This window comes from Numenius arquata, chromosome 9, assembly GCF_964106895.1.
Source record: "Numenius arquata chromosome 9, bNumArq3.hap1.1, whole genome shotgun sequence".
Lineage (NCBI taxonomy): Eukaryota > Metazoa > Chordata > Aves > Charadriiformes > Scolopacidae > Numenius > Numenius arquata.
Window position 1 is genome coordinate 59,861,452 of NC_133584.1, and position 22,331 is coordinate 59,883,782.

The following is a 22,331-nucleotide window of genomic DNA, read 5'->3' on the forward strand; positions in this document are numbered from 1 at the left end:
AAAACACCCCTGGAAGGTTGTTGTCACATTGCTAGGGTTCTGGCAATAGTGTTTCTATCTGATCATTCCGTGAAACTCACCTCTTGCAGCTTCTGACTCTTGTCATCCTTGTTCTTCGAAGGAAATTGGCAGCTCTGGTACTAGTTTTGGCAAGTGATATCAACAGATCTGCATGTCATTGCTTGTTTTCCTCAACAGGAATGGATATAATACGATCACAAAAAAACCCCAACCTAGTAATTCTGGGTTCTTTTGTGCTTTGTGGTTACTGTCCTGTGGAAGAGAGGGATGTAGGAAGCACCTGTGTGCCTAGAAAGTGCCATTATGTCCCAGATCTTGGGAAGAATGGAGTTTATGTTCTGGATTCCCTTTGGAATTAAGGCCGTGCAGCAGAATGATAATCTACTGGGGTTTAGGGTGCTTCAGCTCAGCTTTCTGGTTACGTTGTTGGGCTGGAAAATAGCTCTAAATATGATGGCGAGTTGCCGCTTCATTATAGCGCTGTCATCACTGAATCTAACTCTGTTTTCCAACTAGAAGGCAGCAACCAGCTGCACGTCACCATTGCAGGGACTTTACAAATGGCCTCTCAAATGCCTTGGTTCCCAAAGTTCCCATGAGATGCCAAGTCTTCTCCGTGAGCTTGAGGAACAGATCTGCTAGTGATACACAGCTCGCATCTCTCGCTCCGCAGGCTCCCCTGTCTGGAGGAGAGTTCAGATGTCACGGCAGAGTAGAAATGTTGCTGGTGTTTGGCAGCACAGTATAAGAAGGAGCTTGTGTGAAAGAGGCTTCATCTTTTTCTTTGTCTCCTTCCATGCCACTTCTTTTGAAGAAACTTGTCTGCAAAAGCAGTTAGTTTGAGGATCTCAGTATCACTTCCAGGAACACCATTGCTGAAGAAAGCCAAGTTTTGAACGTAATCCAGAAGCCACAAGGTGATAAAAGGCTGCCTCAGCAGCAGAGTACACTTCCACATGTCAGAGTGCAGGGTGCAGCCCTCTCTTCGCTTGGCAACCTGCTGGTCTCTCTCACTTCACATTCAGGAAACAATTTTAAACCTCTTTGGTTCATGGGCATGTTTAGTGAGATTGCTGCAAGTCCCAGGGAAGATTTTACTTTGTTTTGTTTTTGACACCCTTTTCATTGTTTCAGTAAATGCTTCTGGGGTGCTGAGAGGTGGGATGGTTCAGCTTGGAAAGTGGTAGTGTGTGTCCTGATGGTTCACCGGGCTGGGCTTCAGCTCAGGGCTGAGTCCCGAGTTTGATTCTGGTTCTGAATCGCCATTTGATTCTGTACAGTCTGAATAGAGCTAAAAACCACACCATGGGACCCCACCTGGAGTACTGCATCTAGCTCTGGAGTCCTCAGCACAGAAAGGACATGGACCTGTTGGAATGGTTCCAGTGGAGGGCCACAAAAATGATCAGAGGGCTGGAGCCCCTCTGCTATGAGGACAGGCTGGGAGAGTTGGGGGGTTTCAGCCTGGAGAAGAGAAGGCTCCGGGGAGACCTTATAGCAGCCTTCCAGTCCCTCAAGGGGCTCCAGGAGAGATGGGGAGGGACTCTTGATGAGGGAGGGGAGCCCTAGAACGAGGGGGAAGGGTTTGACACTGAAAGAGGGGAGATGGAGATGAGATGTGAGGGAGAACTTCTTTGGTGTGAGGGTGGTGAGAGCCTGGCCCAGGTTGCCCAGAGAAGCTGTGGCTGCCCCATCCCTGGAGGGGTTCAAGGCCAGGTTGGAGGGGGCTTTGAGCAACCTGGTCTATGGGAGGTGTCCCTGCCCAGGGCAGGGGGGTTGAACTGGATGATCTTTAAGGTGCCTTCCAGCCCAAACCATTCTGTGATTCTATGATGAATGACCGGCTGGGTGGGAGCTGGTGACAGCAGGCTCTTTGATGCCGCGCAGTGAGTGTACTTCTGCCTGTCCAGCTTAGCAAGATAAAAGGGTGCCCTGTCATGAATCCCAGGATGGTGTTTCACCTACTGTACTCAGCTTGGAGATCGAGCCTCCAACATTAGCTGTGATCATGGATTGAAACCATGAACGCTTAGCTGTGAGTTAAGCAGCTTGTCACCAGAGCACTGTGTCAGCCCTCTGAAAAGCCGAGTGACCTACTTTCTTGCCTTTTTTATTCAAATTGCTGGACCAAGCCTTGTAATCAGATAATATGTGCTTGATGAGTGTTGAATTCCATTAGCTGCTCTATAATAACTGAGTTAGAGGTCATATATCTTGTAAATTTCTGACTTGACACCATTTGTGTTACAGCATTACCAGTAAATATTTCTAATTAAAATTCCTTTAACAATGTTTGAAGTCTTCTTTCACTCTCTGAACTGCTGTCTTAACTGTCACATCAAAACAAATTGGACCCACCCGTCTGTTTTGTTGTATCCTATGAATGAGCTTAATCTCCTGCTGTAGAAAATGTGAATGATCAAGATGCCAAGCAGTTAGCTTGGGAAAATATGAGAATTATTTTAAGCATATGAATAAATACAACCTACATTCATCTCTCTTGCTCTCCTGGGGTATGGGACCATGTGTCACATCAAAAATAGGGGACACCCTGCTAAGTTGCTGCTGCGGAAGTTCTGGTGTCTGTGTAGTGTTGCCCGAAGGAAGCACAGTCATCGGTTCTTTGATAAAGGTGTAATCATCGGGCCTCTCGTAGCAGCAGCCATTTCATTACATGAAAGACAGACAAACCCAGGACATGGTTCCCTTTTCAGATTTGAGAAGGAAATCATTTTAGGGGGCTTTTTAAATAAGTGTTGTTAATTTAAAGGAAACATTAATCTTTGCAACAGCTGAGACAAAGAATCATAGAATGGACGTGACCCTCCCCCCATTTTTTTATAAACCGATTACATTCCTGCAGTATAAAGTTTTAAAAAAAAAAAAGAACAAGAAGTTTTTCTGCCATTGCTTAAACTGCGTGAAAGGGTTACATGTCGCTTATCTCTTTCCTCTGTTTTCAGACTGAGCTGCTTGACCTCTCCACGGTCGATGTAATCTTGATCTCCAACTATCACTGCATGATGGCGTTGCCCTATATCACGGAGTACACGGGATTCACTGGAACAGTCTATGCCACTGAGCCCACTGTTCAAATTGGCAGGTAAAAAGCCCCTTAATATTCTCTACTCCTCTTTCATCACCGCTAAGGAAAAGGTGTAAAGGACAATATGGGTAAAGGAGTGGTGTCTAATGTTCCGAAGAGGCTCTTAGGCAGTAGCTGAACACCAGCCAAGTCCTTAGTGCTGCAAATGTGTTAACTCAATGTTTCCCAACCCCTGGAACCATCTGTCTTCAATATTTACAGCAGGTGCTCTTTGTTGGTCCAGGCAGTAGATGTGGGATAGTAGATCTTGAGTGGACTGAGACACTTTGAGCAGCAATTACCACATAGCCAACTTCAGACCTTCAAAAACCATGAATCAACGATCTCTCCTGCTCTTCTCTGCTCCCCGTAAGCAAAAGAGGAACCACCAGTCTTTTCAAAAATAAATGACTTTAAGATTATTGCCTTGTAGTTTTTCAGCATTTGAAATTCGTATCATCGCACTTTCCTCCACACCGTGGAAGGGAATTTAAGCTGGCCTCATCTCCAATGACAGTTGAGGTACATAAGCTCTGAAATCCAAGGAGAAGTGCTAAGAAAAACAGCAGAAATACGAGACTGGAGTAGAAAATGTAAAACCTGGTAATGCAGTCAGAAACTTAATAGTTGGTCATCAAATTTGGCAGTCTTTTCTTACAAAGTTGTCCGTTGAATGGATAAGCAGGTTTGGCCCTCGCTGAAGTCGAACTGGCCTTGTGCTGGGTGTCTCTCTCATGCAGAACAGCTGCCATGTGCAATAATTAGAAGGCAGATTAGGCTGCGGTGTCTGAACTACTCTGTAAGCACTTCAGGGCAGGAATCTTTGTCTATTAAAGGTCCTGTGCAAACTTTCCACGCCAGAGTAATTCTCCCTTTGTGTAAAAACAAACAGAAACTGAAGGCCCTTGTAGGAGAAAGGAATTGTATAAATATGAACTGGTAGGAGACCTCTGGGGTATTGCTGGCCCAGAGCTGAAGATAACAAGCATAGTCTTGTTGGAGATTATACTGGTGTGGTTCTCCCTTCCCCAAGTAATGCCAGATGCCATTCTTCTGCAGTTAAGTCTGTCACTTCCTACCTAAACAGCAATTAAAAATGCTGTTTAGTTTGGGGCAGTGGAATCTACAGTGCCAATTTTTAATGCCTGATGTATTTTTCTGTCTCAAATGCTGTATTGTGCATTTGTACTTGAGGAGAGTCCACTCTGGCAAAATGCTTGGCTTCTCTCAGTGATAAACAGGCATCAGCTAACGAGTTGTCATCGTATATATTGTCTCATTCCGTATGAGACAAATATCCATATGAGATTCCATATCTCTCTCTTGTGCAGCAGGAGAGAGATTTGGGAGTTCCTCTTGTCCTGCCACTTTCCAAATAACCTGTAACCCAGTAGGGCCAGATCCTCTGCTGTCGCAACCAGTCCAGAATTGGACTTACTTGAGCTTGAAACACTCGGTGGAAAAACACAGGTGGGATTGGTGAGGGGTAATTGCTGCAATGCCTTTGTGGGAAGATCCCCTCTTTAAAACTGCCTAAAAGTATTACAATTCGTGTGATATTTTGGAAACATTTGAGACAAAGTTCTCTCCTGTATGAAAGGCTGCCATACTCATTTAGTTACGGTGTCTTTTCAGACTTCTCATGGAAGAACTGGTGAATTCCATTGAACGTGTGCCAAAGGCTCAGTCTGCCTCCATGTGGAAGAACAAGGAGGTACAGAGGTAAGGAACAAGCCCCCGGGAAAGGGTCACTGTCCTGAACCACGAACCCAACGTTTAGAATTCACTGTAATGATGGGTCACCCGCCACCATTTGAGATTTGCTACTACCATCAAGCAGAAAAAAAGCCTGAGAGGTGTAAAGCTGTGACTCCTTGGGTCAGTTCTTTCCTTAATCGTTTGCAGATTGTTGGTCTTCTGAACACAGGTTGGATTCTTGGAGGGAGACTTGGTAACACAAAAGTCTCCCCTGATCTCATCTCACATAGTTTAGCTCCATGATGGTAGATAAAACCAGCAGATTTTTGTATTAACATCATAAAAAAATGTTGAAATTAGCAAGCCTAATTATATTGTATTGGAATAATTTTAATTTAAAATTATTTACGTTCATGTTTGCTGAAATGCTAAGAATGTCAAGACACAACTGTTGGAAGTCACTGGTGACCAACCACAGAGCAGTCCTACCTTTCTTCCCAGGACTGCAGCCTCTTACGCTTGGATGACAGAGGGTTTTTTTGCTTTCTATCAAAGCTTAAAAACAAATTAAAATTAGAATAAAAAAGGTTAGTTGGAAACTCCATGTCCGTTATTTCATCTATATGTAAAAACAAGGTGCTCAAAATTGAGATCTTCTACATCTAAAATTTTGAAAGCTCATCTAATCTAAAAATTATACATACAGTTTACAATTGCAGATAATGCTTTCTTTGGAAATAAAAACAACTTTAGGCGCACAACGTGTTCTATGGAGGAGACAGTTTTGTTTTTAGCACATATTAAAGATAAGGCCAGTTAATTAGAAAGTTATTTTTAAAAGCTACTTTGTGCATTTTTAATTGATCTCCCATTTTCTGTTCCTAATTATTAATGTGGCTTGATTTAAAAGTTTACTGAAAATGAATTATTTCATACATTATGAAAGTAGTCTTGACATTTTCCAATATCACAAAGCAAAGAAATTAAAAATCCAAATTACCATATGTTTAGATATACATTGTGCTCCCCTGCTGAGCGCAGGAGCAGTCTGTAACTCTCACTCTTCTGAAGAAGGCAAGTAAAACACAGATGTAAAGCAAAAGTAAAGACAATAAAGTTGATCAGGCTTTTGTGCTGGTTGATGTATCCTCTCATCAGAATAGTGATCTTTTTTAATTTTGGAGTCCTCTGGCCTGAGCAGAACCACTCCCAAAGCTCACAGTGATGTGAAGAGAGAGGACTGGAGCCATTATTCTCATCACACTACCGCATGTGTTTTGTATGCAGGGTTTAAAGGAGGATCATATATCTTGGAGCTCATTTAATGTCACTTTCTTAGTGGTTGTGTTTTAGAAAAAGTGCTGTCTAGCCCTTTGTGTGCTGTTGACTATTCCGGAGGCGAACACAGAGAGGTGATCGTTGTTCTGATTCAACTACTTTAGAAGGCTAGAATGGTTTTTTTGGAGCGGTATTTAAAATACATTTTTCTGTCTTATATTTCTTGGGAAGTACCGTAACATTGACCCTTCCTCCTCGGTGCTATCACGAGGCTGTTGTAGTGGGGTACCAGGGCGGGTGGGAGGAAGATATAAGAGCCCATCGCTGGGGATAGAAGGGACCATCCCTTGTGTCCCATGTACGAGACGTCTGTAGAGCACAGAGAACTGCCACAATTCCATATGTTGTGCGGATCCTTGATCAGACGGCAGGTTCCTTGATTTTCACAAGTAAAATGCACACCTTGCCCAAATATAGATTTGGCAGAGGAAAGAAATGCTCTGCTAGTGGGGATAACAATCCATAACTAGGAGCCCTGCAGCTCTTTAGTATCATAAGTCTACGTATCATAAACTCTGCCAGACTGCTACGAACCAGTGTTGTCTGTGAGCTGGAACAGGGGGACAAATCTCAATTCCTTTGCCAACTGTGCCCCACCTGTGCTCTGAGTTTCCCCCTTCAGCTCCCTGCGCTGTAAAACAGAGCTCCTATCCGCCATAGCGGGTACGCAGGGACTTAATTAATGTTTGCAAAGTGTTTTGAGATTCCTGGTGACGAGTGTCATGCAAGCGTGAATGGAACTGATTATTACAGCATGTGAGCAAACATCTACCAATCCACAAATTAACACCTGGCTAATAGCACATGCAGGGTTGGACTGACATCCGTTATTTAAGAAAATGTGATCCTTGGTGAATATTTTTTTTAATACCTGGATGTTGCTAGAACAGAATACTTATTACTTCTGAGTCTAACTTTAATTTTTCAGGCTGATCAATCACCATTACTGCTTTACAGTTCAGCTGGTTCTACTCTGAACAGTTAGTATAAAACACAAAGTATTATCATCTTCATTAGATAAAGCATTCAAGCATTTTAAATGCAAATACTGTATAAAATATAAAAAGTTCATTATAGTGGCTTACGTTTTTCCATTATCAAATCCAGTCTGAACTAATTGCTTAGCGAGTTTTATTACTGTTGGTTTTTATTTTAAATGAGCAATCTCATGGAGGCTGTATAGATGCTCAACCAGGATATCTTTCATGCTGATTAGGATTCAGGAGGCTAAAGAGGAAGTTTGCTTTATGAAAGACGCTTTGCCAACTACCTGTTTGACAGTTTCTTACATTTTTCTGTACAGTGTGTGAAACGGGCTGTTTCCTTAGACAAGAGAGGCCAGAATTCTGATCTAGTTCGGTCCTGCCATCTCCTGCCTCCTCCATCGTCCTGCCTTCTCTCCCTTCAAAAAATAACTTCTTATGTCATATATTAAATATTATCCTTTGCATTGAAGAGGAGAGGCTGTCTCTGTGCAGATGCCCAGTTCAGAATATGAGCCTCTGGGTTTCTTAAGCATCAATTTTTGTATATTAACTGCTGGACCACGCTGCTTTGTGATACCTTCCTGTTCGTCGCTGTAGGTTGGTTGTCTCAGCATCTGCCCACATACATTTGGTTGTTCTGAGGTGATCCGTAATAGGATGTTGCCATAGCATTAGTAGATTCACTCCAGGCTTTAAAATATCCTCCAGTAGTTTTCTGTACAAGTTTTAAAAGCATGGGTGACAGGCTGAGTGCCAGCAGGGGCGCATTTGAGGCCAGTCTTTTTTCAGTGGTGCCCAGTGACAGGACAAGAGATAATGGGCACAAACTTGAACATAAGAAGTTCCATCTAAACATGAGGAGGAACTTCTTTACTTTGAGGGTGGCAGAGCCCTGGAAGAGGCTGCCCAGAGAGGTGGTGGAGTCTCCATCTCTGGAGACATTCCAAGCCTGCTTGGACATGTTCATGTGCAGCCTGCTCTGGGTGGACCTGCTTTTGCAGGGGGGTTGGACTAGATGATCTCCAGAGGTCCCTTCCAACCCTGTATCAGTCTGTGATTCTGTGATCTGAGGAACCAGCAGTCCTCATTGTCTCTGTGTGCCACTTGGCAAAGAATGAACCCACTGGAGACTGGTGCCACTGGTCTCTCTTAGGGATCGGAGTATATTTACAGCGAATACACAGAGTCAAGGCTAATAGAAACTTACTTCAGTCACCAAGGACAATTCCCCACTTTTCTCCATTACCTGGAGATCCATTCTCCGCTTCCCAGAAGAGAAGTTCCTGAAAGCATCCAACACTAAATGCTTCTTATGGTAGGTTAAAGGCTTTTACAGGCAATTTGCTTCAGTGCAATGGTGGACAACTATCCACATTGTTTGGCCTTTTGTTGCTTATGACTTCCCAAAAAAGACCTTGAACGCTTTGTTTGTTTCCTTAAGCGCAGTGTGCTTTCAGCCAGCGTGTGCTGGAATTACAGTTATCGCGCTAGACCTGTACAGCCGTCTTGGCAATAGCTGGCCTTAATCCTTTCTTCAGTATCTTAAATTATGGAGGAGTTCACTGACCTAGTAGATATAACAATAAATTAAATTCCTTTAAACAAATTGATCAAAGAAACTTGACCAATTTCCATAAATCTTTGGAAATTGGTTTGAATTAGCCTTTGATTTAGCATTGGTTTAATATAAAAAAAAAAAATCCTATTCTTCTTATGCATTTGGCAGCTGTGCTGCTTCCTGCCTCGGTTCATGTTGCTAAGGAAGATTTATTTCCCAGAAGTTAGGCATCTCTCTTGCAGGCTGTGACATTACAGTTCACTCCTTCCCTTGACAACGCTGTCCAGCTAACTTGCAATGTCTGTGAAGAGCAGAATGGATGGATTTTACTTTGGTGTAAAACATCTTAAATACTTCCGTGTAGGGGATTTCAAAGAACTCTGCAGTGTCAGCTAATGTATCCTTGCCAGTACACTCTGAAGGCAAGTGGGGTATCTGAGTTGAAGGCAAAGAAGCTGAGGAGCAGGAGCATGTGCTCTTGCAAGACACTGGTGACAAAAATGAGAGCAGAGCCAGCCTTTGTCCATGGTCTAGTACCTGTATTTTAATATAGATTGTGGCTTACTTTTGCTTTCAAATTCTTAGGATATGCAAAAGAGATGCTGATCTTTCCTGTGAGGTTGGTGAGAGCCTGGCCCAGGTTGCCCAGAGAAGCTGTGGCTGCCCCATCCCTGGAGGGGTTCAAGGCCAGGTTGGAGGGGGCTTGGAGCAACCTGTTCTGGTGGGAGGTGTCCCTGCCCAGGGCAGGGGAGTTGGAACTGGGTGGTCTTTAAGGTCCCTTCCAACCCAAACCATTCTGTGATTCAGTGATTCTATGATCCAAGATCCCAGTCATCTCTACCAATTCCAGTGATGCGTTTCATGTCGACATGTCTGATCAGCCAACATCTTTTGTCACTGGTGAAAATACCCCAAGGGTTGCTGTAACACCTTCATCACAGCTACTTCTTTGATGAAAGGGCTGAATAGGAGCAACAGCAAAGAGAACTGAAGGAGATTAGTCTTTGGGGTGAGGCAAAATGGGCAGTGTGGTTCCGCTCCTCAACAAGCAGAAAGTCTTGCCCCTCACTTTGAAGCACCAGGCGTATTTAAAATGAAAAAAAAAAAAAAAAAGAGAAAAATCTAAGATCTGGAGAATATAAATGGGAGTAAAAGCTGGTCAGTCATCAGGAAGTTCTCAAAATGCCCACACCCCCTTGATTTTTGCAGATTGCTGCCCGCCCCTCTGAAGGACGCAGTGGAGGTGTCTATGTGGAGGAAGTGCTACACCATGCCAGAAGTGAACGCCGCGCTCAGCAAGATCCAGCTGGTGGGGTATTCTCAGAAAATTGTGAGTACCTGCAAAGCTGTCCTCCGGTGAACACTAACAACTTGTCGTTTCCCAGCTTTTCTCTGGAAATGCCCTTCCTTTTCTGTGTTCCCCCCAGTGTGAGATCTAGTTACCCTAGCTTAGGAAAGTAAGACAAGATTACATTGCATGTTCCTCAGCCTGCCTCCCAGGAAGGGTTCTTCTTTGGTGAAATCAGGGAGTATCCATTTGTTTCTCCTCTTCCTCGGGGAGGCCAATTTTCAGGCGGCGTACCTGCAAATTTGGAGTTGATGGCTGGCCCACTGAGAGCTGGGAGGATGCACCAAATGAATGTATCCTCTCTCCGTAAGCCACATCCCCCTCTGAGTTACCGTATCTCACTTCTGGGAATCTTTTGAGTGCTTTAGCCTCCACTTTCTTTTATACAGCAAATTAGGGATTGTAAACAAAACCTAATGGTTCGACCTGAACTTCAAACACTCCTTTCCCAGGGTTCGCAGCTCACACTTGTTGTCTATAATGCTGTTGACTATAATCCAGTCTAGTTTTTAGAATGAACTGAACCAAAAATTTCGTAGTCTGCAGACACACTGTTCCATGTGTGGGCCATGATACCTGCTATTGTTGCTCAGGGCCCTAAGAATTGAAAAGGTGGATTAAAAAGTAAGTTGTATACCCAAAGCTCTTTTATTTGTTCCCTTTTATTAAGCAATGGGCCACTGAAGTTTTGAGACTACTGTTAATGAGTAGTTTGAAACAATAACCGGTGGTGCCGTGTACTAAATTTGGTGGATTTAGGTTTGTGAGGGGCTGCATTACGGCTGGTGAAAAAAGACCTGAAACCACCACTACCATGGCTGATGACATAAATAACGGCTGCAGTTTTATCTAGCAACTGGACAGGTTGAGGGCATTCGGACTGCCCAGTATCCAGGGATGGCTACTGTGCATTTTTAAGTGTACCACGGTGTGGATGTATCTCATCTAATTTTAGATCTGTGCATCCAAGCCAATCATGCTTTTATAGTTATTGGGAAAAAAGAGACATTTCTAGAGCATAGTTTATGTCTTCCCAAAGCAAACTTTTAAAATAATCAGACCCTACTTAGCCAGTTAACCCAAAACATGGCAACATCAAGAATGATTTGTGGTCCACTTTTCATGTCTGCATATCAGCAGAACCTAGAACCTTGGCTTACACACTGTGAGGGATTGGAGACCCTGTTTTGTTTTGCAAAGGTTCCAAATATGTATTGGGATACTAGAAAAATCATTAGTATTGCATGAATCAGATGCTTGTTCTATTATTCAGTAACCAGAAAGTAGATCACATTAGTGAGATATACGTGGAGGCTTATTTTCGTTTCTCAAACAAGCATAACACATTACTGCGTACAGATAAAGCAATACACTTTCTAAAGGAGACAGCTCTCGGGTTGCTCACGCTCAGAGCTGAAGCTGAAATTTGGATTGAGTTTGCAGGGTTTTGATTCTAATCACAGGTAGATAGCATTTGAAAAGTCATAAAATTAGAAAGTGCGTGAGACTGCAGTTAAGTTTATGTTTTCCACAGCAACATGTGTAACCCAAGCAGAGTTTTATACAAGTACAGAACTGCTTGCCCTTCCTTCTCTCCTGACAGCCAGTGTCAGTAACATTTAACTAAGGAAGTATAGAGGCTTGAAAGATGGCTCCATTTAGAGTTATGGTTCAGTGTGAACTCAGTTCGATGCCATAGATTTCACATGGAAGAGAGACTTTATGAAGGCCCTACCTCAGGAAAAGCTTTTCTCAGAGCATCTATCCTGTTAGACATGGGTAAATAGAAACAGCAGACATAAAGACTCAGGAAACTAGCTTCATAAAGGCTTTGAATAACAGAACTACTTTTAAAATTGGTATCACTGATGATGAAATGACCTGTTCTGACTTCTCTTGAGGGCTCGCTCAAGTTAATGTCTCTTGCTATGTGTTTCAGGAGCTGTTTGGTGCTGTGCAGGTTACCCCTCTCAGCTCAGGCTACGCTCTGGGAAGTTCCAATTGGATTATCCAGTCGCACTATGAAAAGGTTTCCTATGTTTCAGGATCTTCTCTGCTTACAACGCACCCTCAGGTACAGCCTCTGACTTCTCTTAGTCTTCTACAGGGAGAAGTATCTTTGCTGAAACAAAAAGAGAGGGGCTTATTCCAGCTGGGATGAGGTGTAATACAGAAGCTGTACTAAGGTACCTGTGCTAGCAATTGGGAAATTCTCCTTCACCTTAAATAGGAAATTTTCAACGGAGTTAAACAATAGAGCATTAGTGACTTTTTTTAAAATCCATATTTCACCGAAGAGTCTTTACAGACAGTTCACAGACTGCTTCTATATCACTTCTGAAACATCCTTCCTTGGGAGAAATGATAGCTAACTGGCTGCCAACTTTTCCACCCTGCTCTGCTAAGGGCAAAGTCTTTATAGTGCTGTAGATGTAATTTCCAGTAAATTAATTCTCTCTAGATCCATAAATTCTGAGTGCGAAGAATGGCTTGAAGTTTGCAGTACCGTGTGCTTCAGAAGTTGTCAAAATAGTTAAAAGCAATATTAGCAGGAGGTATTTAAAAATAATTTAGAAAATGTGTCAGGCTCATGATCAGTAAGTAATTTCCCCCAAGGTGAGTGTCTTCTAAAGAGCTTTGCTTCTGAGCATCCTTCATTTAAAAGCTTGATCTCAGAAGCTGAACAACTACAATAGTTATCTATTGACGGTCCTTAATAGTATGGCTGTACTTTTCTACATGCAATGCATCAGAGCCTCTAAATCCCCTTTTCTCATCAGCCCCACGCTGGCCTGGGTTGTGCTGTTTTGTCACCTTCTAGTGAAGGAGCAGCAGCAGGATTTGACAATATATAAATATTTCTGTGAGGAGAAACTTTGCACTGTAAGAAGTAACTTGTTAACTGAGAGTGTTTTCTCTTCATTTACCTGAAATGATGATTCACTTTATCAGGTTAGACTGGCCCTGCTTCATCATTTTCCAATGTTGAACATTTCTCTGGAAACTTCTGGTAAAGTCCCTGTTTTTAAGGAAATTCCCTCCCAGTGGCAGGGAATGGTGTGTGAAGGAACTGTTGGGTAAGAGCAGAGCCTGTGCAGCAGACCTGCACTCACTCACTGCAACCTGCGGGAGAAGTGGTAGCACTTAGAGCAGTTTCAGCTTTAAAAAGTGCAGGAAAATGTCCTGCAAGCCCACCTGAAACCCTCAGGACCTGCTCTCTTTGCTAACAGGAGATGAAACCTGGACTGTTCACTCTGCTGATGGTGTTGCTTGTCCCACCGCTCTTTGAGAGCCTCATTTTTTAGTCCATTGCACTTTGCATTGTTTTATACTACCACTAGTTTGAAGGAATAGCTTACCAGGTAGCTGAAATTGCATTCATTTTGCCCTTTCCTCATTATTTACCACATCACAGATGTTCCCAGATATCACCTGCATATCAGATATCATCATTGTCTTATGTTTGCTTTCAGAAGGTTGTTGAAGACAATGCATAGTTTTTCACAGAATCACAGAATCTTCTTGGTTGGAAGGGACCTTTGAGATCATCGAGTCCAACCAACAAAAAACAAAACAAAACAAAACAGAAACCAAAAACACAACACCAAAACCAAACCAAAACAAACACCCACAACCCCACACCACACCCACCCACAAACAGACGCAGACCAACAGTCTCGGGCACTAGAGCATCCCCTGAAGTGCCATGTCTACAGGTTCCTTAAATACCTCCAGGGATGGCGACTCCACCACCTCCCTGGGCAGGCTGTTCCAGTGCCTGACCACCCTCTCAGTAAAGTAATTTTTCCTAATATCTAATCTAAACCTCCCCTGCCCCAACTTCAGACCATTTCCTCTGGTCCTGTCATTATTCCCTTGGGAGAAGAGGCCAACACCCACCTCTCTACACCCTCCTTTCAGGGAGTTGTAGAGGGCAATGAGGTCTCCCCTCAGCCTCCTCTTCTCCAAACTAAACATGCCCAGTTCCCTCAGCCTCTCCTCATAGGACTTGTTCTCCAGACCCCTCACCAGCTTGGTGGCTCTCCTCTGGACACGCTCCAGCAGCTCAGTGTCCTTCCTGTAGTGAGGGGCCCAGAACTGAACACAGCACTCGAGGTGAGGCCTCACCAGTGCCCAGTACAGAGGCACCATCACTTCCCTACTCCTGCTGGCCACGCTATTCCTGATACAGGCCAGGATGCCATTGGCCTTTTTGGCCACCTGGGCACACTGCTGGCTCATGTTAAGCCGGCTGTCCACCAACACCCCCAGGTCCTTTTCTGCTGGGCAGCTTTCCAGCCACTCTTCCCCCAGCCTGTAGCGTTGCCTGGGGTTGTTGTGACCGAAATGCAGGACCCGGCACTTGGCCTGATTGAACCTCATCCCACTGGCCTTGGCCCATTGATCCAACCTGTCCAGGTCCCTCTGTAGAGCCTGCCGACCCTCAAGCAGATCAACACTCCCACCTAGCTTGGTGTCATCTGCAAACTTACTGAGGGTGCACTCAATCCCCTTATCTAGATCATCAATAAAGATATTAAACAAGATCGGCCCCAAAACTGAGCCCTGAGGGACACCACTGGTGACCGGCCGCCAACTGGATTTCACCCCATTAATTACAACTCTCTGGGCACAGCCATCCAGCCCGTTTTTTACCCAGTGAAGAGTACACTTGTCTATGCCACGATTTGCCAGCTTCTTCACGAGAACGCTGTGGGGGACAGTGTCAAAGACCTTACTAAAGTCCAGGTAGACAACATCCACAGCCTTCCCCGCATCGAGAAGGTGGGTCACATGGTCATAGAAAGAGATCAAGTTGGTTAAGTAGGACCTCCCTTTCATAAACCCATGCTGGCTGGCCCTGATCTCTCGGCTGCCCTGCACTTGCCGTGAGAGCTCGCTCAAGATGATCCTCTCCATGACCTTTCCCGGTACCGAGGTCAGACTGACAGGCCTATGGTTTCCCGGATCCTGCTTCTGGCCCTTCTTGTAGATGGGCGTCACATTTTGTCCCCTTGTACATCAGTACAAGCTCCTACAATATGGCGATTCTGAAATAACTGGTGGTTTTTGTGAGCTGCCAACCAGCTCTTCATCTGTTTGACGTTTGACAGACATTATGTAATGATAACAGTGTCTTGAGTGGCACGGAGTCAAAATTGTCTTCCAACAAATCAGCGTTTTTTCATCAGGGAGGGAAAAGTTGTTTGTCTGACCTGTTTCTCCATAGAATCACGGTGAGCAGTCAGAATGAAATTCCTGGCTTTTAACAGTGTATGAAAACGGTCACTATGTTTTGTTTAAAAAAATTATATCCAGTTAATCAGCATATGGTTAAGTAAATACACACCCAGAGCTTTTTGAATAATAGTAAAACCTTAGCACTTCTTTGATGGAAAAATGCTTCTTTCTCTTACCTCTTGTTTAATAGACACAGTAATAGCCTGGAAAGCATTTTTTTCTCTCAAGGTGCAAACAGGGTAAGGTTCATCTCACCTAACCCAAACTGGGCCCCCACCCAGTCCTTCCCTCCTTCTCCCTTCTGCCAGCACTGGGATTTAAGCGCCGACATAGTGGAGGTGGCAGCATGGGTGGGAATTAGCAGTTGTGGGAAGAGAGTGGGATCCCTTCTTTGGTATAAATGACGACTTAAAGTTTTCTTGAAATTTTAGGTTACATCTGTAATCAGCAGAGAATTATGGTACATCTGTAATAATCTCCGATAACATCATTAACTTCTATCTCTATTAACAGCAGATAGAAAGTGAACCAGTTAGTTTAACTTAGACATGGCCCAGGTACAGATTGGCCGAAACTGGGTGCAGTGGATGCTGCTGGGATGATCTTGGATGCGGCAGCAGGAATATCTTGTGAAATCCTCAGCGGGTCTGTAGGACGTGCGTGTGAAGGGTTCAGCAAGACGGTATTTGTAGCTGCTGAAAATAACTGAAGAGCTTTAAAGGGTTGGTTTTAGAGTTTGGTCTGGCACCATTAGTTGTTCCCTCTAATTCTGTCTTCTGGCAGATGGTTCCTGCTGAAAATTTTGCCTCACCCTCTGCTGAGGCTTGAATTGACACCGTTGCCACTGAAGTGGAGAACAGAAGTTGACAGCACGGGTTCAGACATGTCACTAAAAGCCTTTTAAGACATATTCTTTACATTAACCCACAAAAATCAATGCAAGCCCTCTCAGTGCAATAGCAGCTGAAATTATGCGTATCTAATATGGCATAATCATTATGTACATTATCACAGGCAGATTCGATATTATTTTTTATTGCATTATTGGCATTTCATTTTCACGGACACACTGTGGAGAGTCAAAGATGGCAGTAAATCTCATGGAACGGGTCAGGTGCTAGAAGGTGGTACACAGTGTAAACTTCTGTCAAAGTTGAGATGAAATTCCCCTGCACGTTTAATGGAGCAAAGTCTTTTTCAACTACTGAAGAATAACACTGAGGGACTGTGGGCAAGGGAATTAATTGAACAGTGGTCTTCCAAGTTCAGAGTAGGAAATCTCTTCATCGCTCTCTTCGGGTAGAAATCTTTCCTGGTTGGTGAGACGGCAGAGGGTCTATTGAGAATAAATAACCGTAAAACACCAGGCAGTTGGCTGCAGTTGCCCACCTTTGCTGGAACAGTAGCTGTGGGAAACACAGCCTGGCCCAGGGCGAGGCTAAAAGTCAACTTTTCACCGCAGCGTTACTGTACCTGCAGCGAGAGAAGCGGATTTTGCCTTTTCAAGATAGGATTATGCTAAATTTCAAGTATCAAGAATATATATTTAGTATCAGGTCACACTTAAGTATAATTTCTGAATTAAACTCTATGTTTGCTAATGGAGAGAAGTGGGTATGCATTTTCATGCTGCCTTAATAAAATGCCAGTATAAAACATGTCAAATGATTGACCTCAGTGGAAAACGTGTGAGCCTTTACGCACAGGCGAGGCAGAAGATGTGTTTGGTTTAACGTTAGACTACCTGCCAGTGACCAAGTTGCCACACAATTTCCTTGGACCATTTAATTGTCGGTCCCTCTGTTATATCTGTGAGCCACGGGATAGACTGTGCAGATGTAAACTCTTCTGTCCCCCGGGAAGCAGACGTGGCACGGATAGATGCTTGTGATAGCTACCTTCAGCCCTTCAGCCACCTAATCTAGGGTTGTACCTATGACTGTAGGTCATCAGTACAGCGTACGCTGTAGACCCAGCAGATCAGAGGTCGTAGCCCGGTGAAGACATTCATTTCACTTTGACATAACTTGGCTCCTAGCACAGGCTTGGGAGAAAGGTATTGGAGGAGGACGTAGTGCTAATCTGATTGACTAGGGGAGGCTGGTAAACCAAGTCATATTTTCTGTATTATTTTAGCTCTGGTGTTGCATTGGGAGTGGGGTTCGATGGTTTTTTGTGTAGCTGAATCTATGATTTTTGACCTGTTTTCAGCTGCTGGCTTTTAAGGACATACTTGTCTGTTTGGCCTACTATTATAGCTACATATAAAAAAATTATATATATAAGCAATTATTTCTGAAATAAATAAACACATTAAGGAATCTAAACTCATTTCTTTTTTTCTACCAGCAGTAGCCATTTACCATTACACTAGAACAGACTTCTGAAAAGGCCTGTGCAAACCATCTGAAATGAGTATTTGAAAGCCATGGTTGTAATCCTGCGGGCAGGGGAGCAGATTTCCCAGTCAAGGGAGAGCCTTGTGTGGCATTCAGCTTCATGCACAAAATTGAGAGCTTCAAGCCCCAAATCCTTTGCTGATCTCACCTCTTCCAAAGACAATCCACTGAATGATTGAGGAAAATGGTACCTGCCCCCTGTAGACAGTGAGCCCTGGAAATCAGAGCTGACACCTTGATTTGCGAAGGGAAGTGAGTTGGAAGGCAGTGCAGCCAGAGAGAGGAATGCAAGTGTTAAACCCTTCCTGACTGCACTGCCACATCCTCGGCAAATTATTGTCTTTCCAGTGTTCAGCTCCTCAGGCCATGAAATGATTAGTCTATGGAGACTGCTTTGAGATGGATCCAATTACAGTTCCGTTGTTTGTTTTGGGCTGTAGTGTGCAGGTAAACAGTTGTATGTGTTTTTATTAACTCCAGTTACATTTCCACAGATGGAGGGATGTTAAGTTTAAAGCGTTCCATGTGTTTCCCTTCTTGGTCACTGTCTCTATTACCTATTGCAGTCCTTTTGGTAGAGAGCAGAGAAACCTGCGTTGTAACTCTCACGTTACTCATTTTATTTCACTGTGCTCTGTTTCAGCCCATGGACCAGGCTTCTCTTAAAAATAGTGATGTTCTCATCCTGACGGGTCTTACACAAATCCCTACTGCTAACCCAGATGGCATGGTAGGAGAGTTCTGCAGCAACTTGGGTAGGTCGATGAAAGACGACTATTTTATCATCTTATTCATTGCTTTGGGTGGGAAATAATTCTGAGATTCCTGGAATTGAGTAAGTTGTCCAGCTATAGCTTCTGGCATAAAACTAGCTGTTTAGATTTTACGATGTGCTCCTGATGTCATTAATACAGTAAGTGCTTGGAGAGACACAAGTTGTACCTAAAATGTTTTGGAATGGAACAGGTATAATGAGATTTAATCATCTGCTGCTCTTGGTTTGCTAAGTATTTTGCTCAGCTGCCAACAGAATACGTGTTGCCTAGGTTTTGGATATTGTTCCCAGCTGAAATATTACTATTTCCTTCCTGTATATCAGCCAGTGTAAAATCTTTACATGCTTTTTTATGACTTTCAGTTTTGAAAACAAGCACATCTGCTTCCCTTCTTACACCTGATTTTTAAATATATCAAAAGCAAACAGCACAATCTCTGTTTAAAAAAATAAATCAAGATATATTTATAGAACCCAGAAATATAAAACCTAATCAGACGCTTTCACAGCTGGAAAAGCTGATAATTGCAAAGCTGTGATAGCAGTGTGAATGGCAGCATTTTCCAGCCTGTTTGGAATGTCACATCCAGTGCTGTTCTCTCTCCCCTTCCCCCAGCTCAGTTCCTCTGTGCTCTCACCCTTCTGTCATCAAACCACTTGCTCATCTCTGTCCTGCTGTAGATTGCCTGTTCTTTTATCAGAGATCTTCCCTTTATTTTAAACAAACCATTTTTTTTACCAAGAAGACTAAAAAGCTTGTGATGGGAGGATTGTTACAAAGGTTATCAAAGGCATTAGAAGTCAAAATCAGGGAATCCTCACGGTAAGCAAGTGTTCTGGTCACCTGGGAGAAATCTGAGCTGTAGTATTTCGGTGGCTACCCAACGTTGCAGAATAAGGCTGAGAACAGAACTGAAATGCAAATTCTTAGTCTTAATTTTTACATGTACCCTTGGAGGGTGCCTAGGGACTGTTGTGGGAGGTACAAGGTAAAATTACGTGGGATTTGGGCTTTGTTTATATGAAAAGAGAAGTTACAGGGTCAGGATAGTTGCTTGGAGTGTAAATACCTATTAATAGTGTGTGATTTGGCATTTTATAAGAATGATAATCATGGGTTATGCCAAAGATCCCCTCTGCCAACATCCTGGCTCCAACAGGGGCCGTGAGCAGATGCCTAGAGAAGACTAGAAGAACAGGGTGAATTTATGTGATACTTTTCCCTCATAATCTCATAGCCTTCGAGTATTTTTATTTCAGGAATTTCCTGAATCAGACATGGCTTTTGTGTAGTTAGTAATGTTCCGTGGATTTCTCCTCCAGGAACTTGTTCAATCTCCCCGTGAAGCTGTGTTAATTCTTACCACCTGTGACTTCCTTTCCTGAGCGACGTGTGTGTTTACGTGTGTGTATTATGGTCTGCATTTTCATTGTTTTTAAGCATTGTTAATTTTATTACCCTATGAGCTGTCACAGATAAGCTCTGGTGACCTTGTCATGCTAGATCCAGATGTGCTGCCCTTCTCTGTCCTCTCATCTCACCTTAAACCACCAAGGAAGCAAGTCTGAGCTGAAATGTTAGATTTTATACTGGAGGGGCCGCGGAGTGGTACCTCTTGCCCTGCTGCCACCTCTGCTTGCAAAGATGCTCTAGGAAACACCTTGGTGGTCACTCATGTCTTGAACTGCACCAGCTGTACACTGCGTAAACAAGAATGAGACTGTTGTTAATTAAAATGCTTTAAAAAATTATACAGAGTCTTAGAGACGTCACTTTGGGCCAAAGCAAAATCCAAAGGATGAATGCATATGAATAAACATGTTGCATATGTAGGTACAGGTGGGTGTTTATCTGCAGAAGTTATTCTGGTTTACAGAAACATTCTGGACTATTTTGAGGGTTTTGCAGAAGGTCTTCAAGGCAGCTTCTATCTTGAATGATACAAACTCAGAGAAATTAGAAAATTAATATTAAAGACCAAAGGAAGATATATCCTTAAAATAACGCCATTATTAAGAATCTGGAATTTGAGTGGTATTTACCAAAAAACCAGCAACCTGAAGAAACTGAGTAATTCTATGAATAATGCAGTGGTAGGGCTGTCTTCTACATGACACCAACAGTATTTAGACATCTACCGAATATCAGCAGAAGAAAATAGTGAATCTTTCAGATGTGTAAAAAAGTCTAAAAAGCAATAGGTTACTGGGAAAAGCAATTCAGTACATAACCCGAGCACAACAGGTTTCAGATATTTTTCCCATTTCCAAGATATTCAGGGGACTTCACAAGAAGCCCCGAAAACTCTAGGTAAAGACTCCAAAGCAAACACTGGAAATTTCCCAAAAATACGTATCCTGAGGTAAAGGCGTGTTTGTGAGTAAGTGTTGTGAAGCACAGAAATGGAAGTGTGAAAATTTCACCTTGATCTCCATTTTCATCCCGGCATGTGGAATTGTAGACGCCGATTCCCATTATTATGGGAATAATGATTTCCTCTCTGCGTTGTGTGTGCAGCCCTGAGACCGTGCTTTGTCCCCTCTCCACGTTCCTCTCAGTTTAGCCCAAACCCCTTTTTTCCAGTGCTCAGCACTGCAGCACCAGCAGTCTGCCGCTCGACAAAAAGCAATTTTTATTTTTTTTGGTATTTTTACATTGCCTTGGGCGTCATCAGCAAAATTGCCAGACTGTCTATAGGGACAGTTTGTGATATTTTGTGTGCGTTCGTGCCTCTGTGTGTGTGTGTGTGTGTGTGTTTATATAAAGCAGAAAAGAGCACAGTTTGCTTTTCAGGTGCCAACTTGACCTTGTGGTGGCAGCTGTTCGAAAAGCAAGTATCTCATTGTGAGTTGTAAATTGAACAACTTGTTATCGAGCTACTGAAGGAGACTAAATTTGAAATGCCAAGATTATTATACAACTTTTATCAAGAGAGTGCATCCATCAGTCACAGAGATAAATTGGGCTTTAAACAGCTTTCAAATATACGTGTCCTCTTAGTGACAACTATAGAAAGCTGCTGTGGTGGCGCAGAGAGCCAGATTTGACCTGCTGCTTGATGGAAAGCGAGATGTTTTGTGAAGGTTTCCAGCCCTGGTTTGCTGAAGCTGGGAGGTAGTTCTTACCCCTTTATGGGACCACTTGAGAGTACCCTCAAGAAGTTGTGCCCAGCTCTGCTGACCACAGCACATAGAAATAAACCTGCACCGAGGAACTGAGTAAGTGCATTCTAAACTGAAAGATGTTACACAGAGCCTTGTCAGTGGTGGGACAGCCGTGTTGCTGTCCTTTCCTGTCCTCAGCCAGTCTCCAAGGTGCATCACCACCAGGAAGGTGGGATTGAAGGGCCCATCATCCCTGGGTCCATGGTCTAGTGGCTAGAGCAGCTGGCTGGAAAAGTGTTCCATTCCCTGGCCTGTGATATTACATTAATTATTGATAACCAGCTCCGTGGTTCTCCTGGGGACAGAAACTCAACTTCATGTGTGCTCCAAGACTTTCCCCTCCGTTATTTTCTCTGTGGCCCCAGGAATCTTGAATTTCTGGTGGTTTTCAACAGAAGAGGCTTGAGGTTCCTATAGCAAACCGATGGCTGCAGGGAAGGGAGAGCTGTGAATTCAGACTCTAAGGCTTAGGAATGAAACTCACATTTTTCATGGCCTGGACAAATACTTTAACCAGCCCATCATTAGTTGAAAGCTCTTCCTCTCGCCTCTTCAAAGGGAAGAGTGTGCCATTTGTCTTAACAGGGTGAAGGTAGCTGGTGCCTGAGGGAAAGAAAGAACCTGTTTCATGGAGACCTTGGTGTTTCAATCAGTGTCTGTCTTTGTTCAGAGCAGAGACAGAGCTGCAGAAATACCCCTTTCCTGAGCATTTTCCAC

The 22,331-nt window shown here is 43.5% G+C and overlaps 1 protein-coding gene across 2 annotated transcripts in view; it reads left to right on the forward strand.

Annotated features, from left to right (window-relative positions):
* INTS9 (integrator complex subunit 9) overlaps positions 1-22,331 on the forward strand; it is a 71,043-nt gene that overhangs the window by 12,090 nt on the left and 36,622 nt on the right. For both annotated transcript variants that reach the window (XM_074154031.1, XM_074154032.1), the window contains 5 exons: positions 2,985-3,124; positions 4,742-4,828; positions 9,896-10,016; positions 11,974-12,108; positions 18,318-18,429. In XM_074154031.1, coding sequence (XP_074010132.1) covers positions 2,985-3,124; positions 4,742-4,828; positions 9,896-10,016; positions 11,974-12,108; positions 18,318-18,429 — 595 coding nt within the window. The remainder of the gene's footprint in view (positions 1-2,984; positions 3,125-4,741; positions 4,829-9,895; positions 10,017-11,973; positions 12,109-18,317; positions 18,430-22,331) is intronic.